The 26,313-nt window shown below is 39.7% G+C and overlaps 1 protein-coding gene across 4 annotated transcripts in view; it reads left to right on the top strand.

Annotated features, from left to right (window-relative positions):
- The window catches only part of STK31 (serine/threonine kinase 31), a 29,794-nt gene extending 18,021 nt beyond the window's left edge, over nt 1-11,773 (top strand). For all 4 annotated transcript variants that reach the window (XM_015853875.3, XM_015853874.3, XM_032443185.2 and 1 more), the window contains 9 exons: nt 346-447; nt 1,338-1,418; nt 1,722-1,847; nt 2,523-2,648; nt 2,865-2,951; nt 3,752-3,901; nt 5,327-5,452; nt 6,457-6,525; nt 10,168-11,773. In XM_015853875.3, coding sequence (XP_015709361.2) covers nt 346-447; nt 1,338-1,418; nt 1,722-1,847; nt 2,523-2,648; nt 2,865-2,951; nt 3,752-3,901; nt 5,327-5,452; nt 6,457-6,525; nt 10,168-10,392 — 1,092 coding nt within the window. In that variant the 3' untranslated portion in view covers nt 10,393-11,773. The remainder of the gene's footprint in view (nt 1-345; nt 448-1,337; nt 1,419-1,721; nt 1,848-2,522; nt 2,649-2,864; nt 2,952-3,751; nt 3,902-5,326; nt 5,453-6,456; nt 6,526-10,167) is intronic.
- The last annotated feature ends 14,540 nt before the right edge of the window (nt 11,774-26,313 follow it).

Here is a 26,313-nt window from a genome sequence, read left to right as displayed (position 1 = left end):
TAGCCATTCTTTTTCCCCAGCCACACTACCATTGCTTTTAACTAGAGTTGAATAACCTGCATTCCCTTCATGTCAAGCTAGGAACTACAGTTATGTAGAAATCATAGGAAATCCCTCGCCAAATACTGCTGTTGTGAAGCTTGGGCTGGCTCTGAAGGGAGCCCATCTAGGAAGGATAGCAATTCTTTTAAGAGAATCCTTCGGGTTTCCAGGATAGAAACTAAAACTTTAGGCTCCAGAACTGTAACATGGGAGCTGCTTTTTAATCCTAATATAGTAGATAACTGTTGTTTGGTGTAATAGCAGAATGAGAATTATACACTAACTTTGTTATTCCTGATGCAGTCTGATGATTACAGTGAGCTTGAAATTACAAGAATAAAAGAAGAAATTGCTGCTTTGCGAAATAAGCTTTTTCAGGAAATATATAAGGAACAAGAAGAATATGTAAGTATTAGTTAGGCAACTAAAATAAAGCTATTTGAGCCCCATCTGCTTTTCAGATGATTTTTTTTTTTTTATGTTGTGGATAAAATAGGAAAAAAAAAAAAAGGTGTTTTTTCTAGTGTTGAATGTTAAGGTTGCTCTTCCTTGGCAAAATCTCTGAGGAAAGGAAGCAGGTATTTGGGTGCGATCTTTTCAGACAATTCTTCCGCCATGTTCTACCAGTACTTCCCCCCCACCTAAAGCAGGTGAAGCAAGAGAAAATGAACTGTAGTTCTTGACCAAGAAAAACTGCTGGTGTGAGTATAAGATTATGTGTAGAAGAAAGATTATTTCTTGAAAGGGGAAATATTTCCTTATGACTAGGCTAAAATAGGGTTTATCCTGAATTGAAGGAGATAACTGTTTCACTGAGTCCTCCATCTAGAGGGGAGAGTTGAAACCACTGCCTTGCAGCTTTCCTCTGCAAACACAGCAGTTTTTGTGTAATAGTTACCTTGCATTATAGCTATGACAGCTCTGGTGCTGATTTGATTGCTTTGGTCTGCATTACTACTTGATTTGTCTTTTCCATTTAGTCTCAGTGAAGTTGTACCTCTTGTGTTGTTGGAAAAAGTGGTATACTGTAGAAAAAGCACTTCCTTTTGTACCTTAACATTAGTGGTCTCACCCTTAGAGCTTTTGGAAATCTGTCTGTATTGAACTGCTGTATTACTGGGAGAGGTGAGTTTTTTCTTTGTTAGAAAAAAAGTGGTGGTGTTACTTTAAGGGGTATTGCTAAAGGAAGTACAAACATGTGTATGCAAGATGCTACAACATACATACTTTTCAAATGTCAACATCTGTGATGTGAGAAGGTAGTGACCTAAAGCTGCCTTGTTTCCTTCATTTAGGAGAAACTTTCATATTTGGTACAGAAATGGTTCCCTGAGCTGCCACTTCTGTATCCAGAAGCAGGAATTCTAAGCTATATGGTAAGTATAGGTTGTGTTTGAGCACGTTGTTAGTTAATGTTTGGGGCAGTACCATGGCTTTTCATTTCTTCCTGCCCGTTCTCCTAGGTGATGTTCAGTATCTTTCTAACTGCCTTGCAGATCCATTTTGTCTGAGGCTAGACTCCTGCTAACACACGTTGTAATTTTAATTTTAACAAGTCCCCACTGTTTGTGCTTTGCTAAGCTGTTTGAGAAAGAGGAGAGGTTGTCAAAGCCTGTGAGCCTTACAGACTGTTAAAGCTGTGCTCTTACCTTGGCTGTGTGTGTGTACATGTGCTTCAGAATTCAGGTGGACTTCTGTCACACAGTCTGGAGCGAGACCTTTTAGATGCTGAACCCTTGAAGAAACTGAGCACAAAGCGGCCATTAGTGTGTTCAGAAATTCAGGATCAGAAGGTTCTTCTAAAGGTAATGTTTGTCCAGGCTGTCAGGTACCACTGCAGGTGAGACTTTTGGCTTGTGAATGTGCTGATTCTGAATTAACTCTTCAGTTTCTTTTCAATTCCTGCATTCAAAAACCCTTTTCTGATTGCACTTTCTTTTTTATTGGGGCCTGTAGAACACAGCATTGTTCTCCCTCTGGATTGCTTCCCTGTTGTTTACTTTTCTTTTTATTCTCTCTCCATTTGAGGGCAGCTGTAGTAAACAGTGGTTCTCTACTGTTACCTGTTCATTCTGATATTTGATCAGCCCTTTAACTTATTCATTCTTGTTTCTTTTTGTAAATGCAGGTTTGTCTTCCAGATAATGTAACTGTGAAACTCCAGGAACTGCTGCTTTTCCTCTGCTCTGCTTCTTTTCCTATGTGCTAGCAATTAAAAATCAAGGGATGTTATATTATGGGAAGCACTGTTATAATTGTGTTGGACTTAATATTAAATGGGAGACTGTTTTTCACTGGTACAGACTTTAAGTGTTGATAAATGGGCATAAGACATTTGGATGTTAGTTCTTTTTCTTTTTTATGAATAGAAGGTTACTTGGTAGAATGTAACAGTATGCCGTTCTTTAACTGTAAGTATCTCATGGTGGTGATACAGGCATTAGGAATAGGAGTTTGGGTATTTGTCTTGTTTTTTTCAGGGATACTCTGTAGATGTGAGCTCAGAAGCCAAAGTGATAGAGAGAGTTGCCAAGTATCACAAAGCCTGGGATCAGCAGAAGGAGGAATCCGGTTTATTACAGCTGTTGTTTCTTCTTTTCTGCAAGGCAAGATTCAAACCTGTAATGCTGGTGTTTTTTTTGCTTAAGCTGGAAGACTGTTAAGTTGGATCATTAAATCAATTTATCTTTTACTTTCTGACCTTACTTTATGTTTACTAAGGAAATAGTTTCGTTAATTGATTGACTCATCATATATCTAGTGCGTGTGAAACTTTCCAGTGTTCTTGACATTTGAAATAATATATTATTTTCTTGCTCAAGTCTGATCCTTTGATGTATTTAATGGTCCCGTACTACCCTGGAGCAAGTCTGACTGCTGTACAGGCTGATACACCTTTAACTTTAGAAGTAAGTACAATTACTTAGACTATGAGTGTTTTCCTATTTATGTGTTTGGGCTGTACTCTTACCATATTTTTGCTGCTGAAGATGTTTAGCAGTATTCTTCCTTACGTGGCTGAGTTCTAACTGTACAATTGCACAAAATAGGTTGGTTAGATTTTAACGAGTAGTAGACTGTAATTTTCCGAAAGAGATTTTGCTTGGATTTACTGTTTTATTGAAATCAATGCCTCAGTTGTCTTACTAGTACATTTAATCACTGGAGTGGGCATATCTAATTTGTTAGTGTAGGCATTCTTGTGTTGGAGTTTAGAGAACTTGTTGGGTGGGGAGGAGGTTGCTTTTTGGGAGGTTGGGTGTGTTGTTCTCTCTCCTCTCTTTCCTTTCCATACGCAGTTTATTGGCAGTTTGTTTAACCAGCCCTTCCCAAAGAAGAGGTAGCCAGAAGCCAGTACAAATTTATTCCCTAGTTGTGTTTGATGGCTTAAAGCTTCTGGCTGCTAACTTGGAGACACTTGTAAAGGTGCATTTCTCAGAGCATGTTGCAGGGATTCTTTTATTTTATTGTTAGTTTAATCCTCTGTTTCATGTTAATGATTTGTTAATAAATGATTGCAATTTGTTTGTGACTGACTGCAGGTTATCACAATCGTACTGAGAATTAATCCTTACTTAAAACAATTATCAGAAACTTTGAAAGTGTACGAATCTTAAATTAAATCTGTTCTAGTTTTGGAAGAGAAACATGTTTTGCTTTGGTTCTCCCATATCTATCTTCTTAAAAAGCACCTGAATTAAATCACTAGGAGACATTAAAAGTGATGAAAGGAGTGGCCCAAGGTCTGCAAACATTGCATGGAGCTAACATAGTACACGGATCTCTGCATGGAAATAACATTTTTGCTGTGAATCGAAAACAAGGAATTGTTGGAGACTTTGACTTCACTAAATCAGAGGTAAAAAAAAAACAACAAAAAAACCCAAACTTGCAGTGTGTTTTTAGTTCATTTATTATTTTTTTTAGTCAGTTATGTATAAAAAATGAAGTGCATCTGCAGTTTATAAGATATATTGATAAACATTGCAGCAGTTTCTGTCTCAGCTTCTGATTAGTGCTGGGCAGTTTGACAAAAATCTCAGCAAGGCGCAATATGATCTAATCTTGGAGGGTGTGAAAAAACAAGTATTGAGAATTGGGCCCAGGTTAAAGAACACAGTGGAACAGAAAAATGTAGAGGTTCAAGTACTTCTTACTTGTCTGTCTTCTGTATTTAATGGTAATCAGTATCAGCAGAGTAATAACTTGTGTTAGAGGAAGGAAAAATAATCTCACTCATATTTTTGCCTTTCTACATGTTCATAGGTTCACAGAATCGTAGAAACTCAAATAGCCTTATGAACATTTTTGTGCCAGAGGTCTGCTCTATGTTTAATTTTTATAGCAATATATAAATATAATTCACATATTAATCTTACAAGGTATGTCAAATGTTTGGACAACAAAGCATAGCTTGTCTGAAATAGATGGCAATTTTTAATGTGCCAAGGAAAAGTGCTTTCAAAACTTTTACAGCTGGATTCTGAAAGGTCATCCTCATTGCAGATAGTGTTACCTTGGAAGCTGTAAGAGCTGATGAGAGTTTTCTCTTTCTTTTCCATACCCTGAGGCTGTGGACTGTACTGAAATGTTATAATAGAGCAGGAAAGATTCAACTGTGGTTCACAGCCCAGTTTGTTCCATTTCAATAGATGGTGTCAGAGTATTGATTGGTGATTGTATTTTCTGTGTGGTCACGAGTTGATGAGCAGAGCTGCAAACTGTCGTGTTATTGGATGCTCTTAGCAATGTAGAGACCAGTCTCCCTTCAGTTCGGCTGTGATGGGTGACCATGAAAAATGATTGAAAGTTGGAGGCTAGCTTGTGTTGTTTCCCAAAAGGTGCTGGAAACCAGGAGGGAGGAAGCAGCAAGTTACACCAGGAAAAAGAATAAATGAGAAAGCTGGCAGAACTGATAACAGAACTAACATTTTCCAAAGTAGTGTTGAATATCTTTAAACATTTTCTATCATTTTTTGTTATTTGAGAAGTGTCACAGTTTGTATTATCATCTCTGTGACCTTTGATAGTTCTAGTGTGGGGTAAAATCTGCCAGTGCTATTCTTTTGTTACAGTTAGAGATGATAGGTGCATGACTTTATCTCCTTTCTACTCTACACACATCTTTTTCTGTCAGTAAAAGAGTGTTTTACGGTTCTTTTGGAGTCAGCATAGAATGTTGTTATTCAAGTCGGCTGACCTGTTAAAAGGGAGAGGGTGATACCTCTGCTGCAACATGCTATTGATCTCACTTGAAATTCTGAGTACAGCTTTTTCCCCATAGGAGCAACGTGCTGCTGCAGACACGATGGTCATTGGTACTCTGAGCTTGGTTTCTCCTGAACTGAAGATGGGACAGCCAGCTTCTCCTGCTTCTGACATGTATGCCTATGGCTGCCTTCTGTTCTGGGTATGTTATGGATTATGAGAGAATTTCTGGTAATATTACTGTAGCACGTGTCAAGGGTAGCAGTAAATGAATCAATGTTATTTTTACTTTGAAATATATTGGAGAAATAAACGCTCGTATTAGGATGGGTCCCTGGACAACCTGATCTAGTACTTGATCTATTGGTTAGCTAGATCTGTGGCAGGAGGGTTGGCACTTAATGATCCTTGAGGTCTCTTCCAACCCAGGCCATTCTATGATGATTCTTTAATAAACAAGGTGGTAGGTGTGGAGCAGAGTTAAGGTTGAACAGAAAGCATATATTTATATATGCTACATAACTATATTTAATCTGCAGCTCAGTCTTGTTGTATTGATCGTTTGAACCAACACGAGCTAAATTTTTTCATCAACAGTTCCCAGTTTAGTGACAGGTATCTGAAATTGTGTTCTTTATTGGGCTATACTGCCACTTTTAAAATGGGGACAATGGTTTTGTGAGCTCTCAGAGGCTCTCATGTCACAGCTGCCCAGCACTGACTAAAATGTGTTTCTTTTTCCTGTCTTTGTACAGAACAGGCATTTGCAGCTTAAATTGCAAGCAGAATTTTGGAAAAAAGCTCTCTATATAGGCATAGTTCTAGGCAATAGTAAAGGGCTGTGGAAATTTTACTTTATGGGTGTAGGATTCACATCTGTAGAGACGCTCTAAGAGGTGCTGTGGGGAATGGAATTAAGTGTACAGCTCAGGCATGGACTTTGAGTCATGTTTCAAAAAGTCCATTTTTTTGGACATCTAATAGTTACTATTCTGATACTGTATTTTTATATGGGTCTTGTTTCTGTGCAAAGGCACTCCAAGGCCCCTGTGGATTTTTTCCTATTGTGAAAAGACAAGTAAGTCTTCCCTCACCTATTTTCCACAACAGTTCATTCTCACTTGAAACATGGAATCTCCCTGACTGATATTTGTTTAAACTAAGGGGAAAACCAGTGTTACATATTAGGTATCTTTTAATTTACAGCTTTGCATTCAAAACCAAGAATTTGGCATAAAAGAAGATGGAACACCTGAGGTGGATGCGGTTGACATGGTATGTGTATTGTCTTGGTATCCCTCAATTAAAGACCTGGAGATAATTAATTGAGATTTGTGCCTCAAAGATGGTAATTGAGGTAGGAACGTGCCTTTTTCTCAAGTCAAGGAGGCTGACTTTGCTAATCTGTCTTTTACAGATAATCGCACAATTCTTGAGCATTAATAAAATGGCCAATTTCCATTTTAATCACTTAATTGCAGTTGTAAGCATGTAACATACTCTTTGTCTTTTTCCCATTTGCTCTTCGTGTGTGTGAAGTGTGAGCTTTCCCCTGCCTCTGAAACAAATCCAGAGACATAAGAGAACCTTGTGTGACGTGAACTTTTGTTGCTGCTTTCACTCTCCTGTCAGCTGTTGTTCTGTGTCTGCCTTTGCATCAGCAACTTTTGACACCTTGAACTATATTTTTGGTCTGTATTTTGAGACTGAGTGTTATCCAATGTCTTGATTCTTTTGAAAGTAGGAGTAGATCTGTGCGCCTTTGTATTTCCTGACTTAGTTCCTCAGCTTCTGAATTTAATCCTTTCCTTACAATAGGAAACATCTCTTGGATGTTAATCATAGTTAGATGATTTTATGGCCTTCTCTAGATCTTTGTTAACCTGAGTACTTCTCTTTCCTTGGGTTTATTTTCCAGTGTGACTCTTTCCCATAAGTTTTCTGTCTTGCCGGGACTTAAGACCTTTTCTTTTGCCTGCTTTTAACTTCCACCTTTGCCACAGGCGCTGCCTTTCTTCTTATATGTCTTAATGTTATTCTGACTTTTATGTTATCATACATAGTTTTAAAGAAATTCCCTGGGAAATTAATGGACCTTTTTAAAAAATCACTTGCCTCAGACCACTGCTGTCCTTGTTCTCTTCTAGTTAGTGACTGTTTTGCTCTTGTCATTTGCCCCTTCCAGTTCTCCCTATGTGTGACTCCTGTATTTTTTTTAATCACTGGAGATCATGCTTTTTCTGTTGATTTTGCTACATGTATTAACCTAATGATGTGAATGCTTTGCAAAGATATCTTAGATAGCACAGGGCAAAAATTGGTCTAGGTTTACTAGAGTTTTGTTTGTTCTGAGCTTAGCTGTTTAAGTTAAGAAACTGTATGAGGCAGTCCTAGACTAACATAGCTGCTGTGCTTCCAGTGCTGACAGTGTGTTATCACTGCATAGCCCAGTACTGTAAACAATTTTATTAGGTTACTTATCTCCTCTACAGTATGTCTTTTTAATAACATTCAGCCAGATTCTCCAGTGATGAAATTGCTGCTAACAAAGCACAAGACTGTCTACCAAATTAATTCAAATGTGACACCATTATGAAAAATGAATTAAAAGTGTAACATTTGAGCAGTGAGGTGATCCTGTCAATAGTATTTCTTATTTCTCATTGTTGGTTCTTGGTTCTTAATTAAAGTTTAAATGAGTCTCATGAAATGTGTAGGATTATAGGAAAGAAGATTTGGTACTTCATGAATCACCATTAGTGCTAACTGTAAGATTTAAACTTGATTCCATAAAACTTGTACAGAACCGTCTGGTCACTGCATCATTTGGGGTTATGTGTAATAATCCTTAGATAATGAAAAAAGGAAGTTTTCATAAGGGAAACTTGTTTGAGGAAGTAGAAGAGTTTCTGCAGACATCAAAATAGGAAACGATTCACTTTTGTTTTCCTTAAGACTCCTGCATAAAAGTGAGCCAGTTTCAGCTTATCTTAGTTTTCTTCTTCTCTAGTAGGTGTGTTCTGAAATCCTAACAACTGCTTTCATCTGAAAGATCAATATTCTTATGGATTGTTTTTAGATTGCTTAATTTTTTTCACTGATGAAAAGAACTTTTTTTAACCTTGATGGGGTGATACAATGACAGTCAATACATCATTGTTAATTTTGAAGCATTCATTCCTGATATGTGTTGATGCATGTGCACCAAATACCAAAGTTTGTTGCAAAGAGATCTGTGTTTCCTACAGCTCACGTGAACACCCATGAGAGTATATTAAAAGCCGTAATACTAATAAATCTATTCCAACTGTTTCTCGAGGACACTTAACTCTGGCTGTTAAGCCTTGCCCCAGTTCTTGGAGAAAAATATACGTTGCTTTTAAGGACTTTATCTATAATCAGCTTATTCAGAATTAATCTCTATGCCCATCTGCAAGCTCTTCACAGGCTGGTAAATTCTCTTCCATCTCTGTCCTATGCCCAGAGGAATTGAACACTGTCATCTAGTAAAATATTTATTGTTTTCCAGAAATGTCAAATTGATGCAGGAAGGCAGCACTAAGCTTCGAAAAGGGGATGTTAGTTTTAGGAAGCCATTGATTAGAGGCAGCGTCTTGTATGTACCCATTTAGTCATGCTCAGCTTCTGTGTTTGATGTATGTCAGCATTCAGTTTTGTTAAGTTTATACAAAGATGTAAATGAGTCCAAGCGCAATGAGATGTTTTCCTACAGCAGTATTACCTTTGGGGATCAGTTTTCAGTTGCTGTAGTGTGAGAAACTGATGAGCAGGGGGAAACCTGTTGATGAACACTTGATATTTTTGTGGAATGGAAATACATAAGTGCAAAGCTTTTCAAGCTCCATAAATGTTTGGCCTTTCTTCATTTTTCATTCTACTGAGGAGGTGCACAGGCACGGTTTACCCCTGCTTTGTAGTGCGTGAGATATTCAGATGCTTTTGTCTAGAGATTCTCCTTCAAGCACTGCTGATGGCTTGTGAGCATTTTAAAAATCCTTTATATCTGTAAGATCAACAGTTTTCAGATCTCATGTTTTCACCCAGGTTTCCAGTCATCTGGGGAGAGGTTAATTTTCTTGAGTCACTTGGCTAGTCAGTGAGAGCTGGAAATTGTCTGCTTTGCTTCTGTCTTCAGGCTTTTGGCAACTTGTGTATATTCCTTTCCATCACAGATCCTCTTTTGTCTGAATGGCTTTTAGGTGTACAGGTGTCTCATGCTTTGCTGTCTTACTGAGCCAGGTCGGTGGTGATGCTGGTTTGTAGAGGCTACAAACAATCAAGTGTTCTTGTGGAAAGGTTCTTGTCGTGCCCTGTTTTGGTAATATGTCTCTAGGTGAATGTTTGAGCGTTTCTTGTGGCTCCCTTGTCTGAATCCAGTGCGTACCCTTCCTCAACAACTGATGTTTATGTGTACGTGTAGCAGATGTGTTCTTGTATTTTAAGTAAGCTGTTCTAGTATTTTAAGTAAGTCTATTGCTGTTGTTGTTCCAAGCATTTACTATGTAATCCTTCTGAAAAATCCAAAAAGCAGAGGTGTAAGTTTGTGGTTGATTAGCAAAACAGCTGCTGTTGATTTAGAGCCCAGCTTTGGTTAATGTATAAAGTGATAGGACAGTTAAAAGTTGATGTTGTTGAGGGTCACTGGCTTTGGTTCTGTTCCTTCCCAGTAAAAAGGCAGACTTCAGCATTTCTGTAATCTATAGTAGTTCATGGAATTGGTGTTTAAAACAAAATTTTTTGCTTTTCTGTGAAATCTGCTAGCTCAAAGTTGGCCAACCTAGTGCTAAAAACTTCCTTGTATTATGCAATTATGGGACCTGTTCATCAAATGCTTGTTGTTATTTGGAATCATGTTTGTTTCGCTTGCTGATGAAATTCTTCTCCCTCTGTTTGTAGGATGATAAAGTTAAATCTCTTATCCTGAATTTGTTCTGCTGTGACAGACTGACAGCTGAGCAGGTGCTGAGGAGCGATTGCTTCCTCTTAGCTGATGCTGATCCAGTTCCTACACAGCAAGGTGAAGAGCATGAGCTGCCTGAGGAACAACATGATTCTGAGAAGAAAGATGAAGAGGAAGATGCAGTTAACTCTGAGGAGAATGCATTAAACTCTACCCAATAGATACGGAGCTTGTCTATCTGGTGTTTGATGCTTCTGTTTCTGTTTTGTTTTGAGATCAGTTATCCTGATTTAAAATCTCAAAGTATAAATGGTTTGATAGGTGCAGTCATGTTTTAAATAATCATTGTTTTCTTTAAAGTATGAAGTCTAAGAGTTCAGAAATAAGTGATTTTTTTTTTTTTTCCCCCCCTTGATTTGTTACCCTTCTCTTTGCCTGGTATGTAGGCTTTGTGTTTATGAAGTATAGTTTGTTAATGATAGGAGTATTTAAGATTAAGGTCAAGTGACTTTTGTATCCAACTTTCTATCCCTCTTGCTGCAGTTCAGGAATACATGTTCCTACTAGAGACGCTCTAGGGTGATTTCTTTTCAGTTAAGTTTTTTGTTGCTGCAGTCAAGGTGTTTCCTACTGCGACTGTCTTCAAGATTTAAGGAAAAAAACACAACTTCAACTGGTCTAGAAAATAGGAAGCAAGCTGTCTCTTCCCTTTCTGCATTTCAAGACTTCTAGATTGCAAGCATTGTTTCAGTTGTTCTTTCACAGTGTTGCTGTGCTAAGTGGAATACTACCCTAGTGTGTGTTGCAGAAATCACTGCTTATCTGTTCTACTCTGTGTATCATTTGTTCTTAGATATTGTTGACTGTAGTTTGGCATTTTGAGCTTGTTTACTTGCCTGCAGCGCTTTTCTGTTAGTGTTACCCTTAAAAGAGTTTTGTTAGCGCTTTATTTTATAGGAAACTGTTGCTTATCTATAGTTCTTCTCTCTTGGGAGAGGAAGAGGTTAACGTTCAGAATTTCTGTAGCAATAGGTTTAGCCTCTGGGTGTTGCTCTTGGACAGTGCTGTTGGCAGACTAGTATTTTGCAGAGGAATTACTGAAGATGCATGTTGTCAGATGAAGAATGTAAAAATTTGGTGTGTAATGGGCAAGATGCAGCAGCAGGGAAACTAGAAAGCCCTCAGGTACAATAATAGTCAACAGTAGAATATATCATTCTGGCAGTTCCTTCTGTGATAACAGGCTGGCTTGCCTATGTCACTGTTCTTTACTCAAAGTAAAATGCCTGGTCCTATTTTCATTGTAATGATTTTTTATTTCTATTGTGTATATAATTAATGTTATTAAAACACTTGTTAAAATAAATTGAACTTCTTGGTTAGTGTGATTAATGTATTTTTGTTGCTGAAATTACAGAAGACTGATTTCCTTCCTTTTTGTTGGTGAAAACAACTGTGAGCAGTTCTGTGGGATGCTTTCCAAATGCTGATTGAAGCCTTTTGCTGTTCACAAATGCTAAATTCAGTATTAAACACTGAACTGAGTTTGTAACTGTAACCTGTTGTTCTGTCATTTAATAAACTTTTGCCCAGTTTTCTGCACCTGTTTTCTCCACGCAGCCTAAACTGTACTTCTTAAATCCCACAGTTTTTAACTTCCTTTGTTTTCTGAAGTCTTTGTGCTTGATTCAAAAACTGCAGCCTTTTCAGCATCTCTCCACCAGCTGTAAGTAATCTGATTTTTTTACATGTGGAACCTAACATAAGAGATGATATTAGTTATAAAATCTGCAAGTAAGCCTTTGAAAGCTTCTGGTATGTGCAAGCACCAGGGTATGGGACAGCTTTTCTATTCAAATGAAGTGTAGATTTAAGTGGTGAGAGTCCTACAGGGTCACTAGTTTTGTTTATTTCTGCTTTGCAATTTCTGTAATGTTTCATTGGCTTTCTTCTCCTTTGCTGTTTTCTAGAGGCCTTAAAGCATGTTGGTTCAGGGTCATGTTGCAGAGTTATCCTGCAGAAGTTCCATGGTAATCATGGTAATGGGCTGCCTGCTGTTTAGTTTGAGGCATGTTTTATTAAAAAGCATCTCTTTTGTCTGGAAGATGGGACAATGAAGTGATGCTTGCTGTAGATTTGCTGTGTCTCTACTAACTAGCTAAGAAACTCAAGCTGAACTTCCCTCACTCTTTCTTGTTACTAGTGTTTTGCAGTTCTAAGCAGTAGTCTTGTGCAGACTAACAGGCTATGCTTCATTTCAGCAAACAGCACACAATGCCCTTACTTCATTAGTATCTTATGGCTTCCAGTAGTGAACCTGTTTTTGCAATTTGCAGAACTGACTTTTTAAAAGCTGAGTGCTGTGATCTTTTATTTATTCAGTTTTCTCTTCTCTCTGCTCTCCTGGCTTTGGTGTCTCCCTTTCATGTGTCTGATCAGTCAGCTTCTCCACTGGACCCCAGTCAGTTACCACAGTCACCTTCTTACCTATAGATCTGGTATGAGCCGTGTAAGACCTTATGCTTTCTTTAGGCAGGTACAAACAGCCACTTGCTTTGGCTTTACCCAGCTTATCTTCCAGACCTGAGATAGGGCTGTTCCTCTTACTGAAGAGGACCTTTTTCAGGAGGTTTGGAGGAAGCAAAGGCTTTTATCCGCATTGTTTGGGTGGAGTTATAGGAATAAGCATCCAGTCATTTTTTGAGACTCCTGCTGTTGTGTTCACTGCATCCTAAACTGCATGTTGGTCCCAACATCCATAATAACTTCACATCTTCCATGTAATTTGCTGGTCACACCACTAGCATTTGACGTTTCTGCCTGCGTAGTTTTTAGATGTTTGTTTGTTGTATTACAGAATAGTTATCTGTAAGTCCTCATTAACATTCACTGGTGTTTTCACAGGTTTTCTCCTGATGATGTTGGCTGAAAGTTATGTACAGCTTGTAGGTTAAATTACGCTGTAGCAGCTGTCTCAAAGACTTCCCCTAAATGAGGTAAAGATTTATTTTGTCTGCAGTTGCTTCATTTCCCGAGCTTGAAAGGGAATACATCAAGATCACACCATGTAGATGCATCTTCTGAAGGAACACGGAGTCGGGTTTCTTGTTTTGTCTGGTGTTTTTGTGTTAATGCTGTAAAAACAAATCACCAGTAGGTGGAGAGAAACACTCTTTGCTTTGCTGTGAGACTAAGTGATGTTCACTTGCGTTTGTTATACTTCTGTGTTGCTAGTAGCTCGCCAACTGCTGTAGATAAAGACCCTTCCATTGCTGAGCAGAGCTGGGAAGGCTTGCCAAAACTCATTGATGCAATTCTTCTGTCATAACGATGGAGAATATTTCCAGTTTTGATGCTTCTGGAAAGGGAGCCTTTGTTTGAAGTGGAAAAGGAGATTATGTCTGTAAGCTGTGGGGCTTTGAGGTGCAAGGTATTAGTTTTGTAGAACATTTTGCCCTTAGCATCTGTGACTTGGTTTGTCCTCCCAAGTGTAGTCTAGGATACTTAACAGGTTCTGGCCTTTCAGGCAGCATAGGGCTGTGTTAGTTCCACTGGCTAAAGGAACGATTATGATTGCCTTTCCATCACTTACTGAACCATAGTAAACTGCAGAATGCCACGTGCTGTGCAAGGCCTGCTGGCTGAAAGACTGTACAAACATCTGTAGGTGTGTATAGCCGGGAGAATTCCTTTGGAGAAGATAGATTGAAGTTACTTTGGTCCAACTTTTGAGATGAAAGCTGGATGAATACTTAAAAGTGAACGTGTGCTGAAATTGATAGCAGAAGATGCTTGTGAAGGCTGCTAGAATTGGAGTTATTTTTATTTGAAGGCATTTTTTTTTTCTCCTGTTAGAATAGTTTAAAACTGAAGTCCACTCTTGTGAAATACAGGTTTATTCCCTCACAATTTTCTTCTCATTTGAAGTAACTGTCAAAACACTGATTTCACAGAAGCAGTGCACGCTAGTTTTTGAAGGCTCGTTGTTGGCAGTGTTCATGTTACGGGTATGTAGTTGTTAGAAGCTCATCAGTCAGATTTCTGCCTGATGGTTTTTTTTTTTGTGCTCTTTCCTTGCCAGCAAGAGGTGGAGCTGTTATTCAAGTCTTCTTTTGGCTGCCACTCTTTATGTAGGACAAGTGTTTTGTTTTTCTCTTACCCCTCTGTCTGTGGATGCCTTCTTTTATTTTTAAAACCATCTGTCTATGGATTGGCTGCTGTGCCTACATACTTACTATGTACCTTTGTGTAATCTTTTGATGAAATAAAAATCATTGTACTGGCATGTTGAATTTTGCAGCATCTGGATATACTTCAGGTTATACCTTTCTCAGTTTTCTTCTTTTCATCAGATCTTGTGATAGTTTCCTGTAGAGTTGATCCTGGATTGAGAAACACTGGGGTATTAGAGCAAAAGTGACCTTACACTTAGCAAGGAAAGGATGAAGTTTTATGATGGCTCTTGCCCTGGTGTGATAATATGTAATTCTGGTAGTATGGTCTCCATAGTCTCAAAGAAAAAGCCCTTCCTGTGTTCCCCAGTCTAGCACCCAGGATCTGCTGACTTTCACAATGTTTGAGCTCCTACAAACTGATGTCCATCCTTTTAAGGCAAGCATACTCCTTCCTTTTGCACTGTGTCAGGTAATGCTCAGAGGAACACTGCTGTGTCATCCTGGTCAAACAGATTACACTTCTGTTTGGGCAATTTTTCCATGCATATATTTTGAGTCTTCTATTGCTGTTACTCTGTGTTGTGTACCTCACTACTACCTTCCTCTGGGAAGGATGTGTGGTCAGTGTGTTCCTTGTGGCCTCTCCTCTTCTAATGTTGGAGAGCATGAAGAGCTGGGGCTTGTTTGTGCTGGGTCAGCCACCTATGCCTGCTAATGTAGAATGCTCAATAAGTGAATATGTGTGGGATGTGTAGGCAAAGCTGGAGCTGGTTTCAACACTGGAATGAAATGAATATTACAGAGTTGTTACTAGTGGATGAAAACATGTTCACATTAATGACCTTTTCCTAATAATCCTCTGAAGTACTGTGTATGACAGAGTATGACTTTGTTGTATTACTGCCTCATGCATCTGCAAAGCTAAAAGATTAATTTGACATATTTGTTGCCAGGGCCTTGTAGTATGGTGACTATGACTGAGTGGCCTTTATATTTCAGTATTTAATTCCCTATCATTCTCTTTAGTGGAAGTGACTTCAGAAGACAACAGATTTCAGTAGGAAGCTTAAGAAATGAACATTGAAACTTCTTCTAAACAATACGATTAAAGAGCACTTGATAGTGCCTATTCTTACCATTCTTACCATCCTTATAATTCATGTGCTATTTCAAAGCATTGGTGGTAATATTGTTTCCTGTTAGTCCCAACTCTTCAGGAAATTCCCATTTGCCTCCTTAGTGAGATCGCAGAGCAGGAAACAATGTGTGTAACAGTTGTTATAAGGGCCAAAATGTTGAACTTGTCTTATTGGAAATGCAAAGCACTTCTTAGTTGGAGAGTGCTGACAGACCCAGCATGTTGTGTTAGTATCTTTATAAATGCCCTGAGATATAATACCAAATTAATCTTTTGACATTTTAATTTGATTTTTAACTCAATGTCACGATTCATTTTTAACTTTTAGAAGCTCTGTTTCTGACTGTCATTTAATTGATAGTAACCGTAAATTATACTAGTTGCAAAGGAACGCGTGAAAGGGATTCATGTAGTATAATTTGGAACGTGGTAATCTTAGTAACCTGAGTCATGAGTTTCATCATCTTCTGCAGTTAGTATCATTTTGTGATTCATAAGTCTATTTGTTGCTTTTTTAGTGTGTCATCAGGTAAATAGCTCAACAGTGAGGTGGTAGAGCAGTCTCATCTCAGTTGTAAGAGAAGCTGGTTTGATTGTTCCTATGTACATACTGTAAATCTCCCTCTGACCTATTAAGTTCCTGTGCTTCAGTGGGACACTTAATGAATAAGGCATTAAGATTATCAGAGGGCTGCTATCTCAACCTAAAGTTGACAGTTTGAGGAAAGTATTTGGAAATATCTGTTCACTTGCTGAAGGTGACTTGTTGCCATAGAATCTGGGTTGATTTAAGTAGGAAGCAATCAGCATTCGCTTAATGTTAAGTCGGTGCTTCTACGGAAGTACTGTCAGGCTCTTGAATAGTTGATGTCTCTAACATAATTAGGGAAAACCTAATCTTTTCATTAGACTCTGTGGGTTCACTTTCCGCTTCAAATCCTCAAGTAACATGACTTGTTTTGGAGCGTCCCTTCTGTTTATCTGCTGTACCAGCGGTAGTACCTGCCACATAATAACTTTTCTTGCAAGTTTGAAAAGCTCTCCAGAAATGGTCAGTCCTCCTGAGGACAGGCAGGGATGGATTACTAAACTGGTATTTGCAACGCTCAAGGGAATGAATTATGCTCTAATAATCGTCATTACTTCTTTAGCAGTTGGCACGGTGAGGAGAAAAGTTACAAGCCTGTTGCCAGTGTATTGCTGACATTTCCCTCCTTGTATCTTATGAAAAGGTAAATGTCATCAAAGCTTAAACTGCTGGGGTATTGCCTCTAGGCACTAACTTGACTGTCTGATAACCAGAAGTAATAATATAATTGTAGTTTTCCACTGAGAGATGATTTCTCATTCAAACTTTGCCTTCATAAAATTTTTCCAGGGCCTCCTAGTGCCACGTGCCTTCTATCCAGTGTTCCAGGAGGGCGATACTATCAGATGCATATATGCACACCTGTATGCATTTTGAGATCCCTACTTAAACATCAGTCTTAAAGGGATCTACCAGCTTACACGCACTTCTGGCTGTCTGAGCAGCAGAGCAGTAGACAGTATTCTTGGATACTGTAACCATCTCTGCTGACTTTGGTGCTACAGCTTGTCTTCTCAGTAAAATATTGGGAATTCCTTCATAGCCTTTTTCTTGGCTAAGATACTTTTTCCAGACTTGGGAATCACGCATCAAGGAAGAGTAAAACCTCAGATAATTCATATAAGAATATGAAGAAGTCTCATGTCTACAGGCATGGGTCTGTGATCTGGAAAAAAAGACTTAAGTAAACAAAGAGTGCATTTTAAGTGTTTTAAGAGGTAAAAGCCCAGAAGAGAGATGAACAGAATGGAGTTACTATTACTTCTGCCCATTGGGGATTAAGGGGCTGAATTGTGCAGTAGAGGAAGCGAAGGCTGGATATTAGAAACATTCTAATTCCGTGTAGTTGAGCCCTGGAATATATTCCTTAGGGACACTTGGAGCCTGTTAGGACTGTACTAAGATGAGACAACCATCTGGCAGGAATGATTTAAATATGTATAACCAGTGGAAGAAGGGATGGAAGGTGGACTGGATAATCTTATTTGTTCTGTTTTGTCTCTTGTAGTATATTACTTTTTTCCTTTTTTTTTGATCACTTTGCTACTAGACAGGTTAGATCATCAAGTAAAACTGTGAACGTGGAATAAGGTCTTGAATTGCATAAACTGATATTGTGACCCTGATTTTCACATCTTTTTTGCAGATCACAGTGAATGGAGAGAGAGGTTAACTGAATGCAATCCAGATCCATTTGCAATTCTAGTTCTAGAAAGCTTAAATAATATCTACCTTCTATCTATTGGAAGCTGCACACGTGATTTGCTGCGTACCAAAGGTAGATTGATATTTGCAGAGACTTGAGGCACTCGAAATAATAGGCTCTGTCTGTGAAGATGACTTGAGCAAAAGCTTTATCACTCATAAAGCTTTGTTGCATTCATTTGCAAATCAATTTTAAAGTGTTTAATACAAAAACCTGTCTTCCTTAACTGGTTGTCAAATGTCTTTCTGCAGGCAGTAACGTCTTTTGTGGCCAGATTGTTATGAGCATGTGATTAGTAAGATATTGAGCTTTGTTTGGATATAAGGCTGAAAACACCCATGGCTTTCTCATCCTGTTGGGAAACATTCTATTTGGAGTGTTCTGCCTGTATGTCTAATCTGCCACGGGGGAAGAATTGCCAGATAATGCACCACCTGTTGGTAACTTGTCATCAAAAGGGGAAGGAAATCACATTTACATTCATGTTTACAGGGAACCTGCCAAAAACATGCTTTAAAGGGGGCTTGCTTTGTCCCTTGAGTGAGGTTACTGAAGTCCTGTCCTCTGTTCACAGACCCACACAGGTTGGAAGGGACCTTGAGATCAAGTCCAACCCCTGTGCTAATTAATGCAGGTGCCCTATAACAGGTCACACAGGTGGGCATCAGGTGGGTTTGGAATACTTCCATAGAAGGAGACTCCACACCAGCTCTGGGCATCCTCTACCAGTGCTCTCTCACCCTTACTGTAAAGAAGTTCTGCATGTTAGTATGAAACTTCCTATGTTCAAGTTTTAGGCTGTTGCTCCTTTTCCTATTGCTACATTACACTGAGAAGAGCCTGACCTCATCCACTTGTCTCCCACCTTTAGATATTTATAAAGAGCTGGGGAGCCAAGAACAGGACACAGCAGTATAAATGTGGCCTCACCAGGGCAGAGTAGAGGGGGAGGGTCGCCTCCCCTGACCTTCCTTATAATTGCAGGCCTCTTCTTAAACCTTTTGTTCTTTTAATGGCATCCACCAGTGAAAACAGGATTCCTTTCTTATTGTCATCTGCTGTTGGTTCTGTATCTGCTGTGCTTGTTAGATATCTCTGCTGCAGAGGGCTATGATGATTGGTCACAGTTGCCTTCAGGCAGGGTTGCACTTCCAAGAAACACCTGCTTTTGTTCTGTCATCCCTGGTAGAAATAATATAAAAAAATATGTATACATGATGCAAGTAGACACGTTCAGAAATGGAGTGGCGTGCCAGCTATTTCAGAGGAGATGCAATCTGTAGAATGTTTTAGCCCGATAGCTCTGCACTGTATTTGTCTTTTTCACAGGAAATCTGAAAATATCAGAGGTATGGAGAATCCTGAACCAGCTGAGGGGAAATGAATCCACCTGGCCCATTTGCACCAATTAAAAGGAGTAAGCAGAGGCTGAAGTGTTCCTTCTCTCACAAGTGGGTTGTTGAGGCAATGAGTGTTCTGCTTGCTGTATATTTACAGTCAGGGTAGTGCTGGGCCATGTGATGTGACCCTAAAAAGTGTACTGAATTTAGAGTATGCGCCACAGTTCTAAGTCCACCACTGGCAGAGACTTGAAGATGTTGGCTAAAAAAGTGCTTGGGTTTGTGCTGAAATGCTTGTTGAGGGAAGGTGGATTGAAGCAGCTGTGTTGAATGCTTGGTGAAGCTGATCCAGGGTCACTGTTTTCTCAGCTGTGCTCTCAGAACTTTGTAGCTCCTGTGTGGCAGGATGCCCTGATGCCTAGCTAGACTTGCTTGAAATTGCAGTAGTTTCTGTGAAGCAAAGCAAATCTTACAATTTCTGGCCTCTGCCCCAGACCAAGCTGTGTTGTTTGACTAAACATGTTTTTCTTGCATTTACTGCTGTCATTTCTACTGTGTTGGTATTTAGAATCACAGCATTCCTGTACTGCTAGTGCTCTTCATAGCGTAATGGCTTCCAGAAATTCTCCTTGTAACCTCTCAGGCTTCCCTGCATATTCTTTATGCAGTTCCTTTCTTATATCCATAAACCTATTTCCTTCCCTCTGACAGGGAGAGTGCTGGAGTACATATGTAGTGTAAATGGGCTCTGGTTCTCGAATATCAGAGCTCGTAAAAGGTAGGAGTTCTTTCAGAAATGCATAGCATTAGCAAAACAAACATAGCTCTTTCAAACTAGAGAAGAGTGCTCTGTATTGCCCTGGATGTGCTCTGTGGAGTGGCAGCTTCTCAGAGGAGTGAGTTACCTTACTAAGTTTAAGGCCAGTGTCCTGAGCTGCTCTGTAGTGCCTGCTGATGAAGGCACGTCAGGTGTGTATGCCTGTATTGAGGAGCAAGAGGTGAGTGGGAAGGGGCTCTGCTTCTCTTAATTCCACTTGTTGAATAAGGATGTGCAACCTTCAGGGTAGAGGTGCTGGAGTGCTACCTCTGCTGCACAGGGCTGATAGGCTGTTGTGGTGCTATGGGTTTCTTCAGGCACTGGAAATAAATCCTAAGAGACAGTGTTCTTGCAAAAGCCCCGATAGACAGCAGTTAACAAAATTTAGCTTCCTGCTTTATACTGGACCATGTTTCTGCCATACTAAGGGCCAGCACTAAACTTAATGGCAGTAAGTGAGCTATGAGGATCACTGAATGTGAAGAGGTACTGACTTAGTAACTAAGTACAGTGCAAATGATTACTGGAACACAGATTCTTTCCTTCAGTGCAATTAAGTCTATTGCTTGTAGAGATCTTGCCCAAACCCCAATAAATTACTGGAGATTCTTTCCTCTTCCACTGAAGTAGGTTGCATGAAAGGTGTCTAATAGGAAGCTGGAGTTGATGTAGGACTGTTTGTGACAGATCTGAGTTCTGTTGGAGGCAGAGATTGATCTGAGAAATGGCTTCAAAATCTTACTATACTACTATAGAGAATATACTACTATATAGAGAATATACAACTATAGAGAATGCTGTTGCCAAAACACAACTGTGATGTGTTTTGCTGTTCTAAACTAAGTGGGCTTATTAAAAATAATAATGTGAAAAGAAGACTAAAACTATCACCTTATTTGGAATACTTGTTACCTTGTGCCTTTCCTGGTCTATTTTAAATGAGGAAGAAGTTTTCTGACCCCCAGGATGAAGTGCTGAGTTTCACAGTGTCAGTGTTTTCTGCAGATCAGGATTAATAATACTGCTAAATTTGGTGCATGTTCCTTGACTCTCTTTGAATGCAGAAGGAGGTGGTGTTGGCATGGACCTATTTGGATAAGTTCCAGCGTACCCTTCAGATGAAGCTAAAAGATCAGCTGACAGCTGTGTGGTTTCTTCCATGCCACGGGACATGCTTCCCCATGCAGAAGTGGGGTGGAAAACAAGTTTTTCCAGTTTCATTAATGCATTGATTTATTTTAAATTGATTTATCGATCTGTAAATTGTGTTTCTTGTCTTTACCCCATCTTTTTTTTCTTAAATCTCCCCCCTTTAAGGGTAACTTTGTGGGGTTGCATCACTTCCCATGCCAGGTAATAGTACAGGTGGGTTCTCTGTTCATGTGCAGATGTTTATCCAGTCCTTATTTTATGAAGGTTAAGGGATACAGAGCATTCTGTATCTGTGTTACAGCACTGGGCCTTCAGCTTTGATCCATTCTTCAGTTGTAGCATTTGTCAGACATCAAATTGCAGCTGCTCAATTCCTCCAGATGCTAAAACTTTTTAATGTGTATAAAACACCTGTTGGAAATTGTATTTCTTTGTGGCTGTTAATTTTTTGTATAGAAAGAGGCGTTTGCATCTTATACTTGTGTTGCTGTGTGAAATAAGTGCAAACTCCTGGGGGAGATGATTGAAACACACGTGTGCATATGTGCTTGTTTCCCTTTTTTGTGTGTGCTGTGACTCAGCTCAGTTACTTTCCTCCAGGAGTCAGTAAACATTAGGGCAAAGCCTATTTGCATCTGAGATCTTCAGAGATATGTCTCCTAACTAATGACAAGAATACAGAAAGCCACTCATCTATCTAATCTGAAAGCTGGCATTTTAGTTTAATACTCCCCAGAATTATGTGGACAACTTGGGCATGCCAAAGCAGAACTGTCACAAGTACGTGGGTAGGCAGATGCATAATGTACACATGCTACGATTGAAGAAATAAAGGAAAAAGGTAATATTTTTGAGAAGTTGATCTGTCCTGCATGTCCTTTTGTGTATTCACTCTTTCTGCCTTGGGTGCTGTTTGCTTGTATGAATGTAAGGCCAGTGACAGACACTTGAAGCCAATGTGTCACAGGATCACAGAGTGGATGAGATTGGAAGGTGCCACAAAGTCATAAAGACAGCTGGACTTGCTCCAGTATCTCTGTGTCCTTCTAGAGTGGGCAAGTCCAGCACTAAGCAGAGGGGAAGAAATCTCCTCCCTCAGCCTGCTGGTGGCAGCATGTGTTCTTGGAGTATGAACTAGTATGGCTTAAACCCCAGGCGATTAAAGAATCTCTGGATGTTGTCTCACTTTGGGCCATCATGTGCCTGCTGCACAGATGCTGAAAAACCTCAGTGCAGCTGAATCAGGATCTGCTCGCTGGCTGTGCCTGCTGGCAGGAGGCTGCTATTCATCCTCAGTGTGATTTAGCATGTCACCTGTTGATTTCAACAGCAGTGTTTGGTTTGTGCTGGTTCCTATCACCTGTGAGAAGACTAGAGAGAAATTTCTCAGGATCTTTCTCCAACCTGGAACAAAATTTCTAGTAAAGCAGTGTCTGAAAAGGTTTATATCACTTATATGAATAAACAGAATTGCAACACCGGTATGACATGCTCCTGCTTTTTGTTGGGTTTCTCTTTGATTTTTGTTTTTTGAGCGTTCTGGTGCAAACAGTTGAATGTTCTGTTGTTGCAGTACATCCTCAGTGCAGGATTTTATCACTGTGTTGTGCATATTGGCACCTTAAACCTTTAAACAGCAGTGCTTTTATATAGACAGCAAGGATGTTTGTACTGATATTTTCCCGAAAGAGCCTGGTTATGACTCATGTAGCTTTATCTTCAGGCTAATTTGCTGCAGGCTGCTGTAACCTCACTAATTGTCCTTAGTTATGACACTGTCAGATATCTGCAGTTAGTCTCAGCAGAGAGGCACCACCACTGCTGGCCTAGGGCTCATGTGTGTTGTCAGTTTATTGCCACAGAGCCTGCTGACTTAGAAGCTGGATGCTTTGCACCTAATAGAGCAAGTGATCATCTCTGAAATATTTTAAGAAACAGAATGTGTTTGCCAGAGGAACTGCTTTGAAGGCATATCTTTATTTCTGTACAAAAGCAATGGAAATACATACATTTCCAGCAGAGATATTCAAGTCCCACTGTTGTGGGAAGAAAACACTTTTTGTTTGTAGCCAGGGACTGGTGTGGAGTCTGCACAGAAGAATGGAAGGTAGCTCGTGTAGCTGTTGCAGAGAAGTGCCAGCCGGCTGGTGGCAGGAGGCTCTAGGACATGCTTGGATGGGGCTGCAGGGAGCGTAACTTGCTTCAGGATTAAGCCTACAGTGAACTACATGAATGCTTTTCTGTTCCTAAGTAGTGCAATGAACAAAGGTTCATTGGATGTGCTGTCTCAAATAATGAGAGTTGAGTCAGCCATGATGAAACATAGATGCAAACTGAAACAAAAATGGGAATTCTTCTGAGAAATCTCTTCTTTTAGCCCATGTAAGCCATTGGTCACATTGCTTACTGAGGTCTGTACAGAGCATCGGTGTATTCCCATGCCGTACTGCTGTCTTCTGTAGTGGATACTTCCTCATGAAGCACAGAACAATGTGTCTTGAGTGCTTTATGAGTAATCCTCATTACTTTTTATGTACTGCTTTTGCAGTTCAAATCCAGGCAGACACCCTTTTGCCTACTGCGTGTACCTCTGATTTGAAGAGTGTTGGAAGACTGGGATATTAGGGTGATTAATTAGTTATTTCCCTCCAGTGAAGGGAGAGGTGGAGAGGCATCCTTGCAGAAAGGAGCATTATGAATGTTATCCTTTACAAAGTAAGATATCAAGTCTTTTGTTGCTTTTTCTGACACTTCTCTTTCACTAAAAAAAAAAAAAAGCATGAGTGAAAGAAACAACGTTTAATGACAGCATTTAATGAGCTCTTTTAACGCAATTAAGATGTTTCCATTCTCTAAGTTTTTTTCTTTAATACATAGCCTGCCTATCACAGCACCCTTTGCAAACACAACGCCTGATCTTCAGGTTGTTAGACTTCACGCTCTTCTTTAGAAGACATTTGCTTTCCTCTGCTGTAGAGAAATCACCAGTGGTGTAAAACTCATCCATGATGAGGCCACAACTTGGTCTTTGTGCCCTAAGAAATCCATGGATGGAACATAATTTCCCCTGATTTTCCTTTGATTTTCAGAGGCCCTAGCTGTTGTCATGCTTCACTTACTCTGGGGAGGGAGATCTGGAGCCTCATGCGTTGCATATGATGTCTTTCTATTAGACTCAGTTGATTCCACAGATTTCCTTTCTACTGTTGCTTGGGTGCTGGGGATTTAATTTCACTCTCTGAAACTTTAACGAGGCCAATGCATGCTGTTGTTTTTTCTAGGCTCTAATGTATAAAAACTATCACCTACACACTGTAACAGTGACAGGGTAGAGCTCATGCTCTCCTCTCTTGTGCTGGATGCTGAATAATGGCGTGAATGGCGTGGTTCATACAGAAGGAGGTTGAACCATCACCAGCATTTCTGTGATAGACACTGTTCTTTGGTGGTTTGTCTGTAATTTCCTGTTCTGAAGAACAGAAAGTCCTTGGGGGGCAGCTGGGAAATAGGGGGAATATGAAAGGACCCAGGAGAACTGGGTAAGGGCTTTTTCAGCCCATTTTTCCTAGCATGTGAGATAGTGAACCAAAGCATCAAGGTTCTTAAGTCTCTTCCTTATACCAACAGTGGTGCAGGTATGATTCATCGTGGAAGTATAACCTCAAAAGAGCCCAAGTAGGTACTAAGACTTTGCCAAAATAGTTTCAAAAGCAAGCAAGGAATAAGACTCCTGCTGCATTGAAAAGAATTCATCTGAAATTTTGTATAGGTCTGTTGGTCAATAGTGTGCTTAAAGGTACCCAAAGTTTGTTAGCCTTTGCGCTGAGGAGAAGACAGATAACGAGTCCAAAATCTTACTGTTTAATCTTTAAAAAATAAAAATAATTAAAAAATCAGGAATGCATGGGTCAATCAAATGTACTGACAGACCGATCATTTAATGACACTTTAATTGTTGCTACTTTATTATGAAAATAACTGCAAAGGCTCCCATAAGGAAGGGCACATACACATAATTATAGGATGCTTTTGGTGTTTGATAAAAAGAAAGATGAAGTGACTAATACGTTTTGCTGGTGGAACTGACAGCTGTAACAAACCTGCTTCTCTCATCAGCCGTAAGCTTTTATCTGTGCCTTGTACTAATGAATAAATCATCTTATTACATAAAATTGCATTCTAATTGCTCCCATGTCAGTCTATTCGAGGTTGGGACGAAGCAAGAAGGTTCCCTGGGGGCCTGGGCTTTCCCATTCTGCTGAGTGCTGAGCAGTTGCCTTTTTAAGTGCTTGTAAAGCGATGTGGGGAAGGATGGAGAAGGGGACTGGAGGAAGGAAGGGCTTGAGAGGGGTGTGCAGGCTGTAAGGAACTAATACAGGAAACATAGGAATTGCTGAATGGAAAAAACATGATGAAAGCAAGTGGGGTGAGTGGGAAGAGAGGGAAGATGAGTCAAAACTATGGCAAGCCTTTTTGTGGAGCAGTTTGTGGGAGCTCGTGCTGTTCCCAGCAGTGGAAGGGCTTTCCTTGGTGCTGGCTGTGAGCAGCACGATGCTGCTGCCTCTGTTAGGATGGCTTTCATTCATACAAATTGTGAACATTGTGCCAAGCAGCAATTTCTGCAGTTTCTGACACTTAAATGGGTGTGTGGCTGAGGCTGGTTTATTGGGTTGACCCTCAGGGATGTAAGTTCCTTCTTGGGCCTCATAGCATGGGCCTGTCCTTGTGGAGCTGTGGAACAGGGAGCCTGGCCCGCTGCTGCCAAGCAGAGGGCATTTGGGGTGGCGGGAGGCCCTCCCGAGGCCCTGACAAGTTGTTACAGTCAAAACTCGACTTTTTGTCACTTAAAATGCTACCTGGAAAACACAAATTAGTCATTCAATGTGTAGAGTGGAACGATGCATCGCCCCACTCCTTGTCATCAAGTCAGACAATTGATTCTCAAATAAGAGATAATGGCGATTTGGGCAGACTTTTTATAGTAGAGAACATTTTTTCTAAATTAACTATAACTAAGTGACTTGGAACTCATCCTTCAACTACAGCAAGCTGCATTAACTCTCATGTATTGATTTTGCTTATGTTGATTAGAAAGAGAGTTGAATGCGAGTAAGTCTCGCGCAAAAGCAAGTGCGTCTGTACAGAAGTTGTGCAGCTTTAATTAATTGGGTTTAATATCTAATTTAATTAGAGCTTCCTTTTTTAGACAAGGGATTTGGAAATGAT

Source organism: Coturnix japonica, chromosome 2, assembly GCF_054131305.1.
Source record: "Coturnix japonica strain WE chromosome 2, WE-NBRP24, whole genome shotgun sequence".
In the NCBI taxonomy this organism is placed as follows: Eukaryota; Metazoa; Chordata; class Aves; order Galliformes; family Phasianidae; genus Coturnix; species Coturnix japonica.
The sequence above is the reverse complement of the archived record's forward strand: the minus strand, read 5'-3'. Positions and strand labels throughout refer to the sequence as shown.